At 31.7% G+C, this 22,755-nt stretch overlaps 1 protein-coding gene across 1 annotated transcript; it reads right to left on the reverse strand.

Moving 5' to 3' along the window:
• Positions 1 to 18,618: 18,618 nt before the first annotated feature.
• On the reverse strand, positions 18,619 to 21,898 carry LOC124926269 (phospho-2-dehydro-3-deoxyheptonate aldolase 1, chloroplastic-like). Its single transcript, XM_047466463.1, has 5 exons — positions 21,265 to 21,898; positions 20,904 to 21,181; positions 20,469 to 20,745; positions 20,145 to 20,390; positions 18,619 to 19,037 (listed from the first exon to the last, which is right to left on the reverse strand). Exons 1-5 carry the CDS (start codon positions 21,841 to 21,843, stop codon positions 18,780 to 18,782), a joined length of 1,638 nt encoding a protein of 545 aa, XP_047322419.1. The 5' UTR covers positions 21,844 to 21,898; the 3' UTR covers positions 18,619 to 18,779.
• Between the last annotated feature and the right edge of the window lie 857 nt (positions 21,899 to 22,755).

A 22,755-nucleotide genomic window follows, 5' to 3' on the forward strand; every position in this document is an offset into this window, starting at 1 on the left:
TATTTCAGGTAAATGTTGTTTTCATTTATCTTAAAATAATTTTAGAAAAATCTAGGGACAAAAACAAATAATTTTGAATTAATTGTTGTTCATTTCATCTAAAATAATTATTTATTTAAATCCTAAAACATAAAATAAAATAAAAAATTGATAAAATATTGGCCATATTTATTTTAATATTTTGTGTATTTGCCAAAAGGGTGAAAGAAAAATCAATTTCAAACAAACTTTTAAAGTTTTAAAATAAAAATAAATATGTGATCACGTGTGGCAGAAACCGCAAGAATAAGTTGCAACAGGAACTACAGTCATCGGATGAGCACTGGATTTTTATCCAACACCCAAGAAACAGCCACGTAACCCGTTGTAGCCGAGGAGAAGCGCGCTTGTATCGAATTAGATCAACTAACGGGACGTTAGCCCCATTAGCCGAAAACGCTAACGGAACGCCAGGCCCCAAAGGAACGCCAAAGAAACACTTAAAAGCGCTTAAAACGACGTTGTTTTGAGCGCCACCTTCGTCTCCAACGCGACGTCGGAGCAGATAAGATCAAATACTAGTATTTGATCTTATATTTTTGGAAGTCCCTCGATAGTCAATGGTTTTGGCTGATTCAATGGCCAGAATAATCATCCTACAATGGTGATCATTCCCCTTACGAAAATAGGGTTGATTCATCCCTATATCTTCAAGTGGCTCGAAGAACAGCCAAAATGTCATTAATGACTTTTGGCTGAATCAGCCTACTTGGAGTTCACAACCGACCTTGGGCAGCTATAAATAGCTCCCTTTAGTTGATCCAAAGACAGAGAATTCAACCTCCCCTATCAAATTGCGATTTATCAAAAATCCGCCCTTGAAGCTCAAAGATTTTGGATTTTTCGAAAATCCGTTTCAGGCATTGAAGCTTAGATTTGAGCATCCCAAAAGCTTTCCTAAGAATCAAGGAATGTTCTCTAATCTTTGATAAGGATTCAATCACCCTCTAATTAATATTTACAATTTTAATTTGAAATTTGTATATTTTAAATTGCAAAAACTTTGTATGATTGTTGTTTGTGGTGTTTTATGGATGGAACTTATCATAGGATCATTTAGAAACTATCTGGATATGATAAAAACGATCAATCGATCTAAATAACAAAAACCTAAATTTGAATTTCAAAAATCAAAAAATTGGATTTGTTGTTCTTGAGCTATTATGTTGAATCACGGTCCATAAAGTTTCCCAACATGATTGTAATGATGTTGGACAACTATTTGGATCATGTTTGATCCATCCCGGTCATGTTTGATCAAAATCAAAATTTTCATAATAAATGAAAATTTTGAATTTTTGAATTGGTTCAGACAATTAACTAGTGTTCTTGTTTAGGTACCAATCAAGTATATATAGTATAAGGAATATATTGGATAGTTCCTTACACTTTAAAACAGCGTTAAAATCAAAAACCTATTTTTTATCACAAACTGTTTTGAACATTGATCATCATCCAAGTCAATTGATGCCTTAAGATGATGATCAACATGTTCATAGGAGCTTTGTGAAGCTACCCAAACTCTTAGATCAAAGAATCGGAGTTAAAAAAATAAATTAAAAAACTTGCAATTTGATTTCTTTAGGACCGTGGCTTGTTAGCCTAGGATCGAGGAATCCGACCAAGGATCCTCGATCCGGACCGAGAGGTTAAAAATGAAAATATTAGCCTAGGAATGTGGAGTCGAATCGAATATTTCATTAGGACCATGGAGTCCGACCGATGTTCTTGAGTTAGAATCGTCGAACAAGACCGATGAGTTATGACTGAGATGTTCGACCTAAGATTTTTATATAGGACCGATGAACTTAGCCTAGGACCGAGAGCCTCTTAACCTATGACTGATGAACCTAACCTAGGACCGAGGATCCCTTAGCCTAGGACCGATGGGTTTATACACCCAGACCGATAAACTTAACCTATGACCAAGGATCCCTTAACCTATGAACAAGGGTTTATACACCCAGACCGATAAATCTAACATAGGACCGAGGATTCCTTAGCATAAGACCGATGGATTTATACACCCAGATCGATAAATCTAACCTAAGACTTTGAACCTCTTAACCTAGAACCGATGGGTTTATACACTCAGACCGATGAATCTAACTAAGGACCCCCTTGACCTAAGACCGATGAACTTAGCCCCGAGCTAACCTAACACCGATGGGTTTATACACCTAGAACGATGGTTTAAGTCAAGGATCAAGCATCCTTAGCACTCGACCAAGGGATTCTGACACCTAGACTGAGGATCCCGAGCCTCGACCAAGAGGCTCCTTGACCTGGACTGAGTGTCTTTTGACATCGACCGATGAAAACAAACCTGAGGCCTAGGACTCCGGTTCTAAGGCTTATTTGGTTTCACTTTTAAAAAGTCAAAATTATTTTTGTAATTTTGGACCCCTAAACAATTTTCTAAAAATCCCAAAAACTAGAAAATGCTTTCAAAATATTTGTGAAATGTCTTCCACCCAAAAAAAAATTGTCAAATGCATATTTGGTATTTATTTCCAAACTCTAATGCCTTTAAGAATGTATAATAGTCTTCAGGTATTTCCACCCTAAGTAATCATCAGAAACAGGTATCAGCATTTAAACATTTCAACTGCTCTACCTTCTCTCTAGAAAAACTTCTTAATCTTCTTCGGCTCTTCTAGATTCTTCCAATGGCTAAAGAAAATACTTTCTCTAATAACGTGATGCAGGTGACCTTCGAATCCATCTACAACTCTGGGTTACCTGAGATGGAGGCGGTTTTTTTATCTCTTGAGGCTTCCGACCTAAGGAAGTTCCTAGGGGGTCTATTTATCTATTACGACGAGGAAGTACGGGTTTTCTTTGACTCCGCTAAGATCATCGGAGATTCCATTTCGGCAACGGTGAATGGAACGGATATTATTATATCAGAAGTCGCGTTCGCTAAGATTCTAGGGCTCCCGACGAAGGGCCTGGACTTTTCTAAAGAGATTCCTTCTGATATATTAATGGAGATGCAAACTTTTTTTTCTGATCTTGATGTTCCCGTTAGCTATAGCGGGAAGAAGAAGCATCTGAAATATGAATATTGTATTATATGTGATATCTCCACCAAGTCACTCCAAGGGAGGGGATGAGTTTTTGACTCGATCACCCAATCCAAGTTTGAAATGATGGTTGCGATAACAAGGGGAGTAGCCGTGAACTGGGGATCTGTTTTATTTAACATCCTCTACTAGATGGTATCTCCTCACATCAAAAGAAGTCTAGGTTTCTCAGTCCATATTGGATGGATATTGAAGCATATGAGAGTGACCACTGGTTTAGGTACTCCTCTAAATCCCAATAAGGTCTTATCTTCTATCACGGTGGCAAGATATGTTACTAGAATGAAGAAAGGCAAGGAGTCTAACTCTGAGGCCTCCAGACAGTAGTCAAGCAACGGTAAGTCGGCGGGCGGATCTAAACGTGTTAATACTTCCAGTCGTGCGACATCTGCAAAGAGACCCAAATCATCTAGAGTTGAATCGGCTACGAGCTCCAACAGCATTGTTAAGAATAAATCTTGAGAAGTTGGCGAAATCAACTCATTTCGTAATAAGACTAGGTTTGAGGTAAATATCCTCGCTCATCTGCTTTTTGTTGCATCTCCTTCGCCGCTAGAAGGTCTTCTAGCAGAATTAGCCTAAGCATAGGTTGCAACGCCCATTGTTATTCTGATTGAACATGCGGCAATAGAGGTTCAAACAGTAGACATTGTTGTTCCAACTGATTTGATCATCACTCTTATTATTGATCGGTCGGATCTTCTTCCAACCGGTCAGACAGATGACATAGTAGACGATCAACCTGATGATATTCCTGTTATCCAGAAGGAGGTTCTACCTGCGGCTGAGATCTCCTCAATAGTTAAAGATGTTGATAATACTATTACCTGTTTGCAACAGATGGTCGTGGTAGCCTTTGATCAAGGCTAAATCCCTATTCCTTCCACTTAGTAAGAGGTTTTGTCCTCTTCGGCTGTTATCGATGTAGAAGTGGAAGATGTAACAAATATGATGACTGCATAGGGTTCTTCAGCAGGGGATACCTCAAAACGTTTCTCTTCCTTTGCCCATATGAGACGATCTAGAGGAATTGAATTCAGAGATCCTGTTCTAGACCCTACACATGTTGAAGTTGCAAGGGCAGGGAAAGGAATTGCTGAATTAACGTCCATTCCCGATTCTCCCCTTGATGTCACTCCTTTCGTTCTGTCTCTGATGGTTCCCACATCTCTGCCCCTTCTTCTTCCGTAGAAGAGTTTCTAAGAACAGTGGACATCCGTCAAATTTTCATGGAAGCTCTAGCTCCGTGGCAGGAGGCCTTTCAATCTTTTAACTCTAGGTTAGAACGGATAGAAAACTCGTCTGCATCCTCATCAACTACGCATAATGAGCTAGTTGTGGCTCATAGGTTCATAGACAGAAACGTTGTGGGCAACACGTAGGAGCTTTTGAGGATGAGAAAGCAACTAACCAGATCCTTTTCGGCATGAATCTCACCCTTACTAGCGAACTTAAATCTTCTGTTGATATTCTTTCTTCTCAAATGTTGGAAGTTGTTAAATCTCTCAAAGTGGCTGAAGTGGAAAGAGTTGAAGACACTGGTTTTATGTTCATTTCGTTATTATGAGAAGCGCGTCCGGTATTTTGTTCAAATCGGTTTTTGGAGAAGCGTTTCCGATATTTTATAAACTTCGGTTTTATGTGAAGCGCTTCTAGTTTTTATATAAGCACTTCGGTTTTATATAAAAAGCGTTTCCGGTATTTTAACTTTGGTTTTTTATATGAAGCGTTTCCAGTTTTATGTTCATTTCGGTATTATGAAAAGCGCGTTCGGTATTTTGTCCAAATCGATTTTTGGAGAAGCGCTTCTGATATTTTCTAAACTTCGGTTTTATGTGAAGCGCTTCCGGTATTTTATAAACTTCGGTTTTATGTGAAGGCACTTCCGGTATTTAACCTCTTCAGTTTTATACAAGGCACTTCTGGTATTTAACTAGTTCGGTTTTATACAAGGTGCTTCCGGTATTTAACCAGTTCAGTTTTATGAAGAGCTTCCGATTTTTGATCAAATTCAGTATTTGATCAATCATCCGAAATTCATCTTCAGCGCATCAACCGAATCCGTTATTGGCAGTCTAACACAATAGCTGAGCTGAACCTATATAAGACTACCACGTGCCAAACTAATTCAAATTTCATGTGATGTACGTTTCTAGTACACCACGATCTCTCTTAAGAATAGTCGGCGCACTATCTTCATCCAGTATATTCACGATCAAAAGCTTATTCTTTTATGTACTACCCTGCCACACATCCAACCGAAATATGACACGTGTCAGTTGAAGCAAATTTGTCCGTTGAGAAGTTATTTATTTAAGAAGAAGTTGAAGGACAATTTGCACTACCATTTTCCTACAATCTTACAAGTAATCCAAGCGAACTTTCTCTCAAGCTTTCAAGTTCTCAAAGTTTACAAGTTTGTTAGATCATAAAGTTGTATTACATTCACTGATATTTCTGTGTGAGATTCAGTATTTTAAATTAAATAAAGGTTGTTCTGTTTAACAGAGTGTTGTGTGCTATGAGTTCGGAAACATGCATTGTCTAAGTCTTGGTTGTCCGACCGGGTTTGTGTAAGCATTGTATTCAAACTAAATCTTCTAGTGTATATCATTCTCAAGGTTGAGAAGAAGGGGTGACGTAGGAGAGTTTGCTCCGAACATTCATAAACAAACTATGTGTCTTGTGTTATTTATATTCTGAATCTTCCAACCCCTTTAATTTGTCGTTTCAATTCCAAACAAACAGTACCGCACTTGACTCTGTTCAAGAGTTTGTGAAGACTTGCGAAGAATAGAAATAGATATTAACTTCTAACAAAGTTAATATCAAATTGAAGGTTTACGCGGTTAACAATACTTGGTCAACCCCCTACTATTGTTGACTCATTTCCTAACAGTTTTAATATTTAAATAACGCACAAACTTTATGAATGTTTAGGACCGAAAGAATAACTGATAAAAATAAAACGTTATACAATCGATTTCAAAAGTCAACTTTATAAGTAGAGTCCTTTTAATACGGGTATGAAGGATGAAGCGCGAAATCCCTTTTCTGATTATCACCAAACTAGTTACGAACTAAAAGAAAACTCTGATCAATACGTTTGTACGTATATGCCAACTTTTATTGGTTTTCAAAAAATCAATTGACGACTATGTTTCAAAATAAATAATCTCTTAAATTAATTATGTTTAATTAATTTAAACTAGCAGATTTCTAAGAAATCAAACTATGATTTGATTATAAATTCTCGAATTATTTGAACCCCGAAATTAATTATTAATTTTTAATTAATTTTAAAAGTTGTCGGGATGATTGACATCTTTTAAAAAAAACGCTTTATTTTAAAAGAAAATTTTCGTCATGCAAATCGAGATTGAATTTCTCGAACCTCGAGTTTTTCACATAAACCTATACAAATGAGTTTTTTTGGGGTTACAAAATTGAAATAATTTATACTTATAAAATCATAAAATTTTAAAAATTATAATTTTAAATTCATAACAGTTTAACTAGTGTAAGCGCTTAACTAGACTACACTAGTTAAATAATTTAGAATCTTACCATTTTAAATTTTTTTAAGTTAATTGAGTGTTTAACCAACTTTATTAATTAAGCAAAAAAAACAAATGAAATGATTATAAGTTTTTTAAGATAGCTCATTAGATAACTTTTTTACTAATATTTTAAGATATTTATGTTCTACTTGTATAAGAGTTTATTATTATTCATTATTATAAAATTGCAATAACTCTTCAGATATAATACTTTTAATTGTGAGATGAAATGATCTTTTTAAAAGAGAAATCTATAAATTTCTTCTATATTAGCATAGTATATTCTTCTTAGTTCTCATACATTTTTATTAACAAATCTATCTCACAATAAACAAATAAATTTATTTATTTATTCCATTTTCAATAATGAAAAATAAAATTTTATCTTATTTAAAGATAATTATTTTGAAACAATAGACATTTTATTAAGAAATTTTCCAAATTAAAGTTGAAAGTGATTTATTTATTTTATACATGCTTCGTGTTTCTTTGTCCTAATTCAATTATAGATTATAAAAATGATAATATTGTGAAACTTTTTGTTTTATTTAATATTAAAGCCATGATTAAAATTATTTTTTAATTGTGATCAAATTCCTTTTTTGGATCATTAAAAAATTATTTTTGGCATGTATTACAAATGTAATTTGTTTATTATCTATAAAATAATATTTGTGTATGGAATCTTAATTCCTCCCGTGAATAATTGTAAAAAGTCTAATTAAACTCGTATGGTATGATAGCACTAAGAACATCGACTATCCACAAATAATTTTGACATTGACGCCAATACTAGTTATAGTAATATATGTGACTTGGAGTAAATAGAAAAGTACTCCTTTGGTTCTTTTTCAATTCCATCAACTTTGATAGGTTAATTATTCATGGATAAAGTGTAACATATGATATGTACCGGTCTCAAATTCTACTACATTGCCCATTTGTTTGTACTATTTGGGCACTCTTGTGGAATCAATTATGGGGATTTGGAAGAAGGTGCTAGCAAGAAATAATGGATAAATCTACTAAAGTCAACCCAATAGGTTAAAAATAATTTTTTCTCTAATTTATTATTTATGAATAAAAAAATCATTCACATCTAGAATGTGAAAACAACATTGAGATATTTGTTAAATTAAATAATAATAATAAAATATATGTTTAGGGCAGCGTGTCAAGTATAGAGCAGCCATATAGTGGCGTATCAACCTATATATTACTTTGACATTTGAACAAAACTGAATATATTTTTTTTTTTTTTAATATTAAGTGATAAAAAGTGTTAGAATCCAAACCACAATAAAAGAGAATAAAAACGATAAAGAAGAACGAACACCAAGATTACGTGGAAAACCTTTTACGTGTGAAAAACCACGGGCAGAAGAGAAGTTTCACTATATCGAAGATTGTACAAATTTTGGTGAACAATGTAATAAATCGAATGAGAGAAAAGATGGCTGCATTCTCTATATATTGTCTAACCCTAGAATATGATGTGAATTAAAAGGGGTCAGACCCATTAAGACTACAGGTCCATACAGTGCGGGCAAAACCCGCTGACCCAACAAGAATTCGGGCCACAAACTCTAACAAAAAGCGAGCCCAACAAGAATTCGGGCCACAAACTCTAACAAAAAGAGAGCATTTTCAAAGTTTGGAGTTTGGAGTTTGTATTAGCGAGGCTTAGAATTTGTAAATGTGAGTACTGTTAGTATTCTTGTCTTAAAATAACAGAAAATATATATAAAATGGTGTTACAGATAAATAAAAATAAATAAGATATACAAAGAACGAAATCACCGATTGAGATGTTGATTCGAGGCATGTGCTTAGCACATTTCCCTTAAAACAGTTCCACCGTCTCCTGTTTGTGCTGAAGCTTATCGTAGATGGCTGTCTCCCAGGGTACAACGAATCTAGTAGTGATTCAGCACCAGAATCACTACACAACGAACTTGACCAACGTACCTGAACTATCACCGGGATCAAAGCAGAATTGTGTGAAGCCACAATTAAAATGATCAATGGAAGGTTTTTCTGAAAAACTAAGAAGTAGCTAGCTTCTTGTGATGTTGAAAATAAAACCAATTAAAATTCATTTAGGGTGATTGAAAGATATAAACTATGTAATTCTGCAATTGTTATATCTCTCCTTAACAACGTATTATCAATTGAGATATATAAAGATAAATTAGCCAATCAACATAATGACTAATTTTTTAACGTAGGAATAAAATCAATTAATGCAATCAATTGCATTCTCATCAATTGCATGTGAAAGGTTTCAAATGTATGCATTTATCATTGCATTTGATTGAAAATTTCTCATTTGCACATTGATATTAATACCCATTTAACTGACTCATTCAATTAATATTTAATCCAAATATATTATTTATTTTTATGCAATAAAATGCATTATGCAAATAAATTAAACCCCACTTGGATTAATGGAAAAATGCTACATTTTGCTATTTTTCCAATGTGGACAAATCCACTAACTCGATTTTATTCTTGGGACTCACCCAATCTCAGAATTGTTTTTGAATTCTCATTTTCATTCATATAATGGAAATAATCTACATAGTCTAAATTCCAACAATCCCCCACATGAATGGAAATTGAAAGATTAACCCGGTGAAGGTTCAACAGTTGAATTCTACATAGGATAGGTAGGTGTAACCCTTTGAACCTTCCCTTGTGAAAGCATATAACTTTACTAGCTGATTAGTAGACTCGATGTCCTTGAACTATTCTGCCTTTTGTGTAAACGATTACACACTTTCACATAGAATTCTCCCTGATACATGTCAAGCTCTCATGGTTGTGTCCATTTTGGCCATGGAACACGCGCCTGGTTCTGTGAGAGGGTCTAGAATTGAGCCGTGCAATTCCTTCGAAGCGGCCCCACTTCTCCCTCACATAGGTGATCTCTTTGCTCACAAAGAATCATTAAAAGCGATATGCTTATCCTCGTCAAAATATATATTGTTTTATTATAGGATTATTCCTCAACAATAACTTTCCAAGTTAGTACAATTAGGTTGTCCCATTGAACCTAGTTCTTGGGATCTCCAGTCTGCATAGGTTGGGTTTTCCTTCATACCAACTTATAATAGGCTAATGTCTCAAAAGACCTCAAACTATCTCTCTATTCAATAATTTGATTAGTGGATCCACAATGTTATCTTTGACTTACATAGTCAAATGTGATAACTCTATTAGAGAGTATAGTCTAATGACATTATGTCTAAGACGTGCATGTCTAGACTTGTCACTGACTCTAAGCTTGTCCAATTTCTAATTACTATCACAATAATTAGAAATTTATGTTGGTACATTCTTAGTTAACTTTGGAACATCTTCTAATAAGAAGCATATGATTCATACATGCTTATCATTTAATTTTTTTTATGAAAATATTGTTTACTTGGCTAACTAGTAGACAAAATGTCTTTGAACTATTCTGCCTTTGTGTAAACGATTATATATTTTACATAAAAATATTTTATTTTTTCGACATAAGTCAAAATTATAGATTATAACGTTTAATCTATCCATCATAATTTTCTTAGAAGATTTCCATACGTAGATTGCACTTCTAAGTGTAAACATATTCACTTTAAGACGTAAAGTTTTTCATTTAATAATATCAATATATCATTTGATAACAACATGATATTTCGTTTAGTGCAATTCATATCCTTTATGAATTTAATCATTTTTATCGTAATTTTCAACGATAGAAATATCGTACAAAAGACACGTAATGAAATAACTTTCATTGTCTTCATGATATATATAATTGTCACATCCACTTTATAATAAAAGTATGATCAAATTTTTTATATCATTATTATAAAATTTGTTATAAGTCATATCAAGACTTTATAAATTTTATTTTTCATTTATTTCATAAAATCCTTTTGAAGACATTGGTTCTTCAAAATTTTATGAAAATAATGTCAAAATATGACACGTCTCTTGATTTCAAAATTCTCAAATCTAAAATATCGATATGAACACCAACTCAGCAAATATAAACAAGATATTTTCTTGTTATTTTATTTTTTTTTATAAAGTTGCGCAACTTTATCTTTTATGGAGAATATATTTCTCTAACAACAAATAATTTTTACATTTATCATAATATACACAATTCTTTTTGTGTTATAATCAATAAAAAATATTTGCCCCCACATTCGTGTTGGTATCCTTTTTAAATCACACACATTTGTATGATTTAAATCAATGATTTTCTAATCAAGAAATTGTTACATAGTTCTTTTACAGATTTCTTTTGTTATACTTATCATACAATGAATAAGATAACTATATCATAAATATTTAATTGAATAAAATATAATTTCCATACAAGAGATTAGAATGTTTATTCATATATAAATCATTCTTCACATAATCTCTACATAAGAAATTAAAAATATTTAATCAATTAAAATATTTATTTCAACACTTAATTTCTATAAAAGAAATTAGAATATTTAATCAAATAAATATTCACCATATCACATGATTTCAAAAAAGAAATCATAATGTTTCAAGCATCTTTGACCGAAGTCGCTTAAACATTTATTTCCGGTTGCACGTTTGCATCCCGTAATATCGGCACGTTTGCCACATTATTTCTCAAATCAAACAAGACTTTGCTTCTTTCATTTTAGTCACCACAATGACAAAACAACTATAATATATATAGTCAATAACATAGAAACGTAATCAGATAAATAATATGTCATATATATTATTAAATAAATATATATACAACTTCATTTATCATTAAAAATACCGTTTAAAAAATACATGATAATTAATTAAAATATTAATTATTACACTTAATTAGAATGTTGATCATTTATCTTTAATCAAATATAAAACTAACTAATTATATAAATAAATATTTATGTCATTAATTCGTCAATTTCTTAATTAATAGTGACTTTTAACTTTCCACATGAGTTATTGTATACGAAAAGACACAATAATTTTATGAAAATTTTTAGTATTTTCTATTAAAATAAAATAGATATACAATAATATTTATTCACGTGTATCATACATATTATGAATTAACACAAATTATCATATTATTAAATAACATGCATGTTATATATATAAGCAATCACTTAGAAACACAATATATAACAACAAATGTACTTCATGTCTTACTCGAAGTAATTCTATTATCGTTCTTTGATCGATAATCCATGTGAAGAAACAATGCTCAAACCAAATCTCGATAGATCGTTCTCACCAAGATAATTTTTACGAAGATAATTTCGACTCACATAGTCGTCTCTTTAAACGCATTAATATAATGAGCTCTAACATAAATGACATTCATTTTATGTCATCAAATGATTAATCACACAAGTTCTATAAAAGAAACTCTAATACAAATGACATTCATTTTATGTCATCAAATGATTAATCACACAAGTTCTATAAAAGAAATTAAAATGCTTCAAAATATAAATGACAAAGTCATTTTAGCAAATTAAATTTCAGTTATGTGCCCCAATTCATTTCATAATTTCTACACAAGAAATTAGAATGATTCTAACATCCATGATTAAAATCATTTTGACAAATCAAATTATATATTTATATATATATATATATATATATATATATATATATATATATTTATAAAAATCATTATGAACTCATTAATCTCATAATTTCTACACAAGAAATTAGAATGGATTCAACATCAATGACTTTAACAAGTCTGATTTTTACAAAGAAATTATTGACTACCCATTCATCTCATAATTTCTACACAAGAAATTGGAATGGTTTCAACATTAATGACTTTATCAAGTCTGATTTCTACAAAAAAAAAATCATTGACAATCTCATTCATCTCATAATTTCTACACAAGAAATTAGAATGTTTTTTGATTTCTACAAAAAGAAATCAAATCATTAACTGGTTTCGAACACGGGACCTCTCATCCATCACACACTATTGCGTCTGAACTTGAAACCACTGCACCAATGCGCCATTTCATTGTTGTACCGCTTTTATGACCTTTTGTCTTCTTTCTAGAGACAACTTATACTTCATATTTGACTAGACTCTGTCAACAAATGAATATATGCACATTTAAAACGATAACATATTACCATAATAAAATGTAATATATAAAACAATGTATAAATAAAGATATCAGCTCTCTTTGTTTATTAAATCTTCCTACCATATTCTTATTAATTATATTGCTTAATTAAAAAGAAGGTATATATTATAATTAATTATTTTAAAACTGAAACCATATGTTTCAATTATAATTAATTTTAACACCATAAGTTTTATAAAAATTGAAAGCTAACATATTAGTTACTTTCTTATTCTTATTCATTATTATTAATAATTTTATTAACCAAACAAATCTTCAAAATAAAACTAGAACAAATTAAATTAATTATGTTCTAATTTATTTTATATATAATATTTATATAATGAATATACATATTAAAGTTTTTTAAGAAAAATTTTATATCAAAATATACTAGCTTATAAAGTTAAGCTTTAACAACATAAGAACATATGTGTTAATAATCAACATATTTATATACAATAAAGACTTATCTTTATTTGTTGATTTTTTTTTTCTTAAGATGAATCATTTCCATTTTTCGAAATGAGCATTATCTCTTTCGCAACACCGCGACTCGTATTTCTGAAACATCAAAGACAAAAAAAAATATTCGATGGCGCAAGATCTTAAATAGCTTAGCACAAAGAAACTGTTTTAAGATTGTTAGTATTCTTGTCTTAAAATAACAGAAAATATATATAAAATGGTGTTACAGATAAATAAAAATAAATAAGATATACAAAGAACGAAATCACCGATTGAGATGTTGATTCGAGGCATGTGCTTAGCACATTTCCCTTAAAACAGTTCCACCGTCTCCTGTTTGTGCTGAAGCTTATCGTAGATGGCTGTCTCCCAGGGTACAACGAATCTAGTAGTGATTCAGCACCAGAATCACTACACAACGAACTTGACCAACGTACCTGAACTATCACCGGGATCAAAGCAGAATTGTGTGAAGCCACAATTAAAATGATCAATGGAAGGTTTTTCTGAAAAACTAAGAAGTAGCTAGCTTCTTGTGATGTTGAAAATAAAACCAATTAAAATTCATTTAGGGTGATTGAAAGATATAAACTATGTAATTCTGCAATTGTTATATCTCTCCTTAAGAGATATATAAAGATAAATTAGCCAATCAACATAATGACTAATTTTTTAACGTAGGAATAAAATCAATTAATGCAATCAATTGCATTCTCATCAATTGCATGTGAAAGGTTTCAAATGTATGCATTTATCATTGCATTTGATTGAAAATTTCTCATTTGCACATTGATATTAATACCCATTTAACTGACTCATTCAATTAATATTTAATCCAAATATATTATTTATTTTTATGCAATAAAATGCATTATGCAAATAAATTAAACCCCACTTGGATTAATGGAAAAATGCTACATTTTGCTATTTTTCCAATGTGGACAAATCCAATAACTCGATTTTATTCTTGGGACTCACCCAATCTCAGAATTGTTTTTGAATTCTCATTTCCATTCATATAATGGAAATAATCTACATAGTCTAAATTCCAACAAGTACAAAATGGCCTTCTTTTTAATGGCAAAGTTGTATTAGTGAGGGTAAGGTAATTAAAGGCATTCTTTAGAAAGTTACATATTAGATAAGAGAAGATTTAAAAATGAAATAATAAATACTTTATAAGAATAATTAACCCATTTTAATATTAATTTTTTTATTAATATTAAAACATTAAATATTATATAAAAATAATGTTAAAAAATTGACAAATTATATTTTATTAAAAATTTCTAAACCATCAACTTATTATTTATATGTCATTATCAATATAAAAAAAATTATTAATTTAATCACATCTCATATTTGATATTTGATGAAATAATGATTATTTTTGATAATAAAAAAAAACTTAAAATGTATTAATATATATAAATAAAATAAAAAATAATAATTTAAAATAAAATGTATTTTAATATTTTTGTTAATGAAACAAGTAGTATGATTGTTAAGAAAGAATTGATTTTTTCTAAATTATTTTAAAAACTAAAAAAGAACGTGACTGTAATATTAATATACTATGTCTAATCACAAGTTCTTTCACCTTAGTTTCAAAATCGAGAGGATTTATGTTTAGTCTTTAAAATTCTTAGTTAGTGCATCTTAAACCTATCATTTAGCTGGAATGAAAGAATTTCACAAATTAATTTTTAAACAAATAACTTAACTTGAAAAGGGCTCATTCAGCTAGATTCTAGCAATTGTATTGAAAAGGGCCAATACATAAGGCGTGAGATTAATAAGATGAGTTGTAAATTTTGAAATGGTCTTAGAACCCTACAAGTGAGCTTCACTGCCAAACAGCCAAGTCATTCTAATTCAAAATTAGAATCATTTTTAATATGCAGTAATAAACCATGTAACCCAAGCAGTCATTTCTCTATATGTGAAAGAATTCTACTTTTTACTTTACCCTCAATCTTTGACTGTTTGATTCTTCATCTTTCCATCTTTCTTCCCCACTCCACCATCACCTAAGTTTTCTTTGTCTGTTAAGAAAAATACATAAATCTTTATCAGATCATTCATATTATATAATCGTTGGTATTTGAAATCACTTTTGTTTTTGTTTCTGAATACAACAAACAATAAATCTAATTATGTTTTCTTTTCAAATATAATCTCATTTGGATCACTTAATAAATATGTCGAGCAAAGGTGTTTCCAAATTATGCACAAGGAAAATTCAGAAACTTTCTCATTATCAAACACACAGTTCTAGGATTTTTTGATCTCTGAGAGTACCCATTTCATCTTGTTTCATGGCAATATTAATTAGCTCTGAGTTGGCTAATATGAAAACAGTAAGAGGAGAATCAAAGCAGTAAGAGCAATCCATTGAAAACCTTTTTCTGAAGAGAAAAGCAAATATGAAATCTGGTTATGAAGAAGTGTGTGATTTTCACATAAGGATAAGAAAAACCTTGAGGGTGTGTTTGATAACCCTGGAATTGACATTGGAATTGGAATTGGAATTGGAGGGTCCAATTCCAATTCTTATGTTTGTTAGACACTTTAATATTAAGAATTGGAATTGGAATTAGAATTCCAATGGAATTCAATATAGTGTAATTTGATAGTTCTCAATTCCTATCTTTTTAGGTCGGAATTGTAATTCCAAATTAACACGTTTTTCATGTTTTTGACATTTTAACACGTTTTTCACACATTAAACACGTTTTAGACGTTTTTCACACGTTTTTTACACGTTTAACATATTTTCATATTTTGGCACGTTTAACACGTTTTTGACACGTTTAACACGTTTTTGGCACGTTTAACACGTTTTTAACACATTTAACACGTTTTTCACGTCCTTGAAACGTCTAACACGTTTTTGACACGTTTAACATGATTTTCACGTTTTTAACACGTTTTTGGCACGTTTAACACGTTTTTGTCACGTTTAACACGTTTTGACATATTTAACACGTTTTTCACGTCCTTGACATGTTTAACACGTTTTTGACACATTTAACACGTTTTTCACGTCTTTGACACGTTTAACACGTTTTTGACACGTTTAACATGATTTTCACGTTTTTAACACGTTTAACACGTTTTTAACACGTTTTTGTCACGTTTAACACGTTTTGACACATTTAACAGGTTTTTCACGTTCTTGACATGTTTAACACGTTTTTGACACATTTAACACGTTTTTCACGTCTTTGACACGTTTAACACGTTTTTGACACGTTTAACATGATTTTCACGTTTTTAACACGTTTAACACGTTTTTTATATTTTGGCACATTTTGCACGTTTTGGCACGTTTAACACGTTTTTTATATTTTGGCACATTTTGCACGTTTTGGCACGTTTAACAAGTTTTTCACATATTTAACACGTTTTTGATACGTTTAACACGTTTTCACGTTTTTGACACATTTAACACATTTTTTTACGTTTTTGACACGTTTACCACATTTTTGACATGTTTAACACGTTTTGGCACGTTTAACAAGTTTTTCACATATTTAACACGTTTTTGACACGTTTAAAACGTTTTCACGTTTTTGACACGTTTAAAACGTTTTCACGTTTTTGACACATGTAACACATTTTTTTTACGTTTTTGACACGTTTAACAAGTTTTCACGTTTTTAACACATTTAACACTTTTTTTACGTTTTTGACACGTTTACCACATTTTTGACACGTTTAACACGTTTTTCACGTTTTGGCATGTTTAACAAGTTTTCACATGTTTGGAACGTTTAACACGTTTTTGACACGTTTTCATGTTTTTAACACGTTTAAAACGTTTTTAACACGTTGTTGACACGTTTCACATATTTTTTATGATTTTGACACGTTTGACACATTTTTAACACGTTTAACACGTTTAACACGTTTTTCACGTTTTGGCACGTTTAACAATTTTTTCACTTATTTGACACATTTAACACATTTTTGATACGTTTAACACGTTTTTATGTTTTTGATAGGTTTAACACGTTTTAAACCTATCAAAACGTGTGAAAAACATGTTAAACATATTAAAAATGTCAAAAACATGTTAAATGTGCCAAAAAAGTGGAAAACGTGTTAAAAAACGTGAAAACGTGTTAAAACGTGTAAAAACGTGTGAAAAACGTGAAAACGTGTTAAAACATGTGAAAAACGTGTAAAAACATGAAAGATATGTGAAAATGTGAAAAACTTGTTAAAACGTGTGAAAAACGTAAAAAACGTGTAAAAACGTGAAAAACATGAAAAACGTGAAAAACGTGTAAAACGTGAAAAACATGTAAAACGTGAAAAACGTGTGAAAAACGTGAAAACGTGAAAAACGTGTGAAAACATGAAATATGTGTGAAAAACGTGAAAACGTGTGAAAACGTGTTTAAATGTGTGAAAAACATGAAAACGTGTTAAAACGTGTAAAAAACGTGAAACGTGTGAAAACGTGTAAAAAACGTGTTAAAACGTGTGAAAATGTGAAAAACGTGAAAAACGTGTGAAAAACGTGAAAACGTGAAAAACGTATGAAAAACAGGTGAAAAACAGGTGAAAAACATGAAAAACGTGTGAAAACGTGTGAAAATGTGAAAACGTGTTAAAACGTGTGAAAACGTGAAAACGTGTGAAAATGTGAGAAAATGTCAAAAACGTATTAAATGTGCCAAAACGTGAAAACATATTTTAAAAGTTAATATTTTGAACCGATATTTTATTTTACAAACATTGGAATTAGAATTGAATTACAATTCTATCATTTTCCCAAACATAGGAATTGGAATTGAATTACAATTCTATCATTTTTCCAAACATAGGAATTGAATTGTAATTCAATGCCAATTCTCATGGAATTGGAATTAGAATTCCAATGTCAATTCCAATTCCAATTCCCCCTCATCAAACACACCCTGAATGTTTATTATCAAATTTAAGATATATATATTCTTCTTGAATTCTTCTTAGAATTGGTTATCAAAAAATCTTTAACTTATTTATCGATAATAGAAGGACATTTTTCAATGTGATGACTTTCATTTAGGTAAAATTCTTAGTCACTTGAACTAATTATAACTTAGGAGAATATCTATAAAAAAAAATGAGTATAGAATGTGTTAAAAGAGAAATGACAACAATGAATCAAGCACTTAGAAGTGCTATATGAGCTTGTCCGGATTCTCTAAATCAAAACATTAGAGATTAACCCTTCATAATCTTAATGGGAATATTCATGCCTTTAAACTTAAGATCAGAATTAATTAAGACAATTGTCTCCTTCTGAGAATCAAACAATTTATGTTATTAAAATTGAAATATAAGACCAATTCAATTTTTACCCAAATCTCAACATGTTTCAAAACCATACAAACGATATTATCAGTCTTTGTAATTTAAACCATGAGAAAAAAAGAATAGATAAACGATTAGACTCGTTTCTAAAAGGCGAGAGCTTGGAGCCACTGAACACCTTAATTAGCTGGTTGGTTCTTGAAAGCCAACCGCCTCTTTCCAAGCCGCTCAGCAATGATGAAGGCAAGCTCCAAGGATTGAGAAGCGTTCAATCTTGGATCGCAGTGGGTGTGGTAACGGGAGCTAAGATCGTCGAAAGTAACTGTTCTTGACCCTCCAATGCACTCAGTCACGTTCTGGCCAGTCATCTCGAGATGGACTCCTCCAGGGTGGCTGCCTTCTTGATCATGCACGTCGAAGAAAGCTTTCACTTCAGCCTGCCACGAAAAGAACAAACCCAACTTTAGACAACATTTATCCACAAGAAAGTTCAAATGGACAAAAATACAAACTATAAATTCATTTAATTATAAATTCATCTGAATTCACAATCATATACAAAAACAAAATGATGAAAGAAAGTATGTATTTATGTTTTCCAACAAAATTTCATCTGAATCCATGTCCAAATAAGAAAAAATGATGAAACCCAATAAAATGGTAAATGGGATTTCATTTGTTCCCAAACAAAACTCATCTTAATGCACATCCAGATATAAAAAATGATAAAACAATATTCTCATATTTGATTTTCACTGATAACGCCTTAAATTGAAGTTCCTTCAATTGAAGTTTAGAAACATAGCTATGAGATTCGTGCTAGCTTCCTATCATTACAAAATATATATTATAGGATCCATATCAACCACCAAGAAAATGGTGACTATATGGTTTGCAAACAAATGAAATAGTATTTTCAAATAAAAACATATTGGATATAGGGACCCACAACAACCACTCAAGGAAAATATCGATCAACAATCAAAATCTCATATAAATCAACCCCCAAATAAATAAAATTGATGAAATAATATTTTCAAATATATGTTATATGACCCACATCAACCACCAACAAATAGTAATGGAAATTTATGATTTCCAAACAAAATTTCATCTAAATTCACGCCCAAATAAATAATACAACCAAATAGTACTTTCAAAGGTATATATATATATATGTGTTATAGGTAATAGGACCAACATCAACCACCAAGAAATCATGATGGAAATATATGGTTTCCAAACAAAATTTCATCTAAATCCACATCAAGATGAAAAAATAAAATAAAAATTGATAAAATAGTATTTTCAAAGGTAATATATATGTTATAGGACCCACATCAACCACTAAGAAAATGATGATAATGAGATTTTATGGTCTTCCACTATGAGAGTCAATGACTTAATATTAGTTAGTTTCACTTTGGCTAAGTCAAGTCCCTACCAAACCCACAAATATATGCCAATTATTATTCAATCCTCACCAACCACATTAAACTCTAGTATTATAAACTAATCAAGATTGAAATGTGTTTCTTTCTTACCCGAATTGAATCGAATGGGCGAGTTTTGAGACCACAAGGAGCCTTAATGGTGTTACCATGCATCGGATCGCTGACCCATGTCACGATTAGACCTGCCCTTCTAACCGCCCGAATAAGATGAGGAAGCTTCACCCTCATATTTTCAGCACCCATTCTCGCGATAACTGTGATTCTACCCGCTTTATTTCCAGGGTTCAATATCTCAATAAGTTTCACTAGATCAGTAGGATTCATCTTGTCACTCACCTGTTAATACACATCAAAATGAACTGATCAAATCCTAAACCAAAGACAAACATCAACAAAGAATCAATTAGATTTTACCTTAATTCCAAGAGGATTAGCAACTCCTCTCAAGAACTCAACATGGGCTCCATCCAATTGACGAGTTCTTTCACCCACCCATATGAAATGAGCAGAGCAATCATAGTATAGGCCAGAAGTCGAATCAAGCCGAGTCAATGCCTGTTCATAAGGAAGCAGTAAACATTCATGGGATGTCCAGAAATCAGTTGTTCTCATAACTGGATGATCCATTGTCAAACCGGCTGCAGCCATGAATCCTAAAGCTTCATCAACCCGATTAGCCAATTCGCGATACCTAATTTACCCAATTAACATACAAACAAATGAGATGAATTTCGACAGTCCTTGTTCACGATAACCTAAAACAGACTATACTAATTCGGTTTATTTCAAATCGAATTCTAATGTTTTCCCAAAAAGAAAAAACCTAAAACAGAGGATTAAGATTCTGACCTGTCACCCTGTTCACTGTGCTCTGTGAAATCCAAATTCCACTGAGTAACACGTTGCATAGCTGCATAACCTCCAGTTGCAAAAGCCCTCAAGAGATTGAGAGTAGCCGCAGATTGGCAATAAGCTCTGATCATCCTTTGTGGGTCGGGAATTCTCGATTTCTCATCGAATGTATCACCATTGATGTTATCCCCTCTGTAACTCGGCAGCTTGACACCATCTTTCTCCTCGAAAGCATCCGATCTTGGTTTTGCGAATTGACCAGCCATCCGACCGACCTAATTAGAACAGAGATGAATGCAGTCGCTCCAAAGATTTCAAAAACCAATGTAAACGATTGAATCAAGGATTGATTACATACCTTAATAACCGGCATTTGACCGCCGAAGGTCAGAACAGCACCCATCTGCAATAGAATTCTGAAAGTATCACGGATGTTGTTCGCATGAAACTCTTTGAAGCTTTCAGCACAATCCCCACCTTGAAGAAGAAAAGCATTACCCATAGCCGCATCCGCTAACTTCTCCTCCAAATTCCTAGCCTCTCCAGAGAATACAATAGGCGGGAAAGCCTCGATTGTCTTGAGAACCGATTCAAGTTCCTCCAGATTCGGGTATTCCGGCTGCTGCAAAGCATTCTTACTCCTCCAACTATCGACGATCCACTTTCCAGTAACGGCGTCTGTTTTAGTCGGCGCCGGAACCGTAGTGGACGAAACAGCTGATGCCGCGGTCGTCGATGTGGGTTTAGTCGGTTTCTCGGAAATGATGGGATTTTTAGAAGGGTCTGGAGAATGAAGGGCGAAAATGGGTTGAATGGATCTGATGGATCTGATGGGTGCGGCGATGAGAGAAGATTGTTTTGATTGTAGAGAAGATGGGGAGATGTAATGAGATTGAATCAAGGATTTGGAAGAAATGAGACTGGTTGTAGCCGCCATTGAAGGAAAAAGAAAGGTTTTTTTTCAGACAATGAGCGGTAAGAAAGGAGTAATGGTTATAGATGAAGAGAGAGGATGGATTGAGGGTTTTATAGGAGATGGTTTAGGTAAGAAGACGGAGACGGGTGTTGGTGTGGCCGTAGGGTGGTGGCGGTGGCAGCAGCAGGGGTAGGTGGAAGGATGATCCTTTATTTACGCCAAAAGTATTAACCTATTTTCAAAACTCTCATTTTTATTAAAAAAATAATAATTTAAGATTCTAATAAGTGGAAAATGATAAAAGGTTAAAAATTTATTTTTATATAGAGGGATAGAGTGAGGGAATTTAGTGAGGGAATTTGGTGAGGGAATGACGTGGCATCACCTTCATTGGTTGGAAAATGTAAAAGTGAGAGAGAAAAGAGAGAAATTATTTGATTTTTTCAGCGAATAAGATTATGCCACGTCATTTCCTCACCAAATTCCCTCACCTAATCATTTCTCTCTATATATATATATATTTTTTTTTTATTTTTTTTTAGCGATAATCAAATTTGCTTGTGCTAGTTCTCTCTCTCAAATTATTTTCTCTGATCATTTCTATTTAAAATTTATTCTCATTTTAATTTAAATTATATAAATTATAAATATTATAATTATAAATTTTTTATTTATTTATTTATTTAATATTAATTCAAGTTTTAAATAAAAATGAATTAAAATATGGGTCTCTTGTTAAATATTTTAAATAGAATTGAGTTTGATTAAGATAAATGTTATTAAATTTATTAATATATATAATTAAAATATATTTTTTTAAATATTATTTTATTTAAATAAATTATTATAAAAAAATAAATTTTAAAAAAATTGGACAACCCAACTCCACACAATCTAGCCATATTCAATAAAAAAAATTCAATACTAGTTTAG

The sequence above is a fragment of the Impatiens glandulifera genome, chromosome 2, assembly GCF_907164915.1.
Source record: "Impatiens glandulifera chromosome 2, dImpGla2.1, whole genome shotgun sequence".
NCBI classification, from domain to species: Eukaryota; Viridiplantae; Streptophyta; class Magnoliopsida; order Ericales; family Balsaminaceae; genus Impatiens; species Impatiens glandulifera.

Bases quoted from the DNA above. Each gene is read 5' to 3' on its own strand.
- LOC124926269 (XM_047466463.1), bottom strand. From the start codon at position 21,843: ATGGCGGCTACAACCAGTCTCATTTCTTCCAAATCCTTGATTCAATCT. The intron at 20,746-20,903 runs GTCAGAATCTTA...TGGGTAAATTAG, and splicing joins CACAGTGAACAGGGTGACAG to GTATCGCGAATTGGCTAATC. The intron at 19,038-20,144 runs GTAAGAAAGAAA...TTTTCGTGGCAG, and splicing joins GCCCATTCGATTCAATTCGG to GCTGAAGTGAAAGCTTTCTT.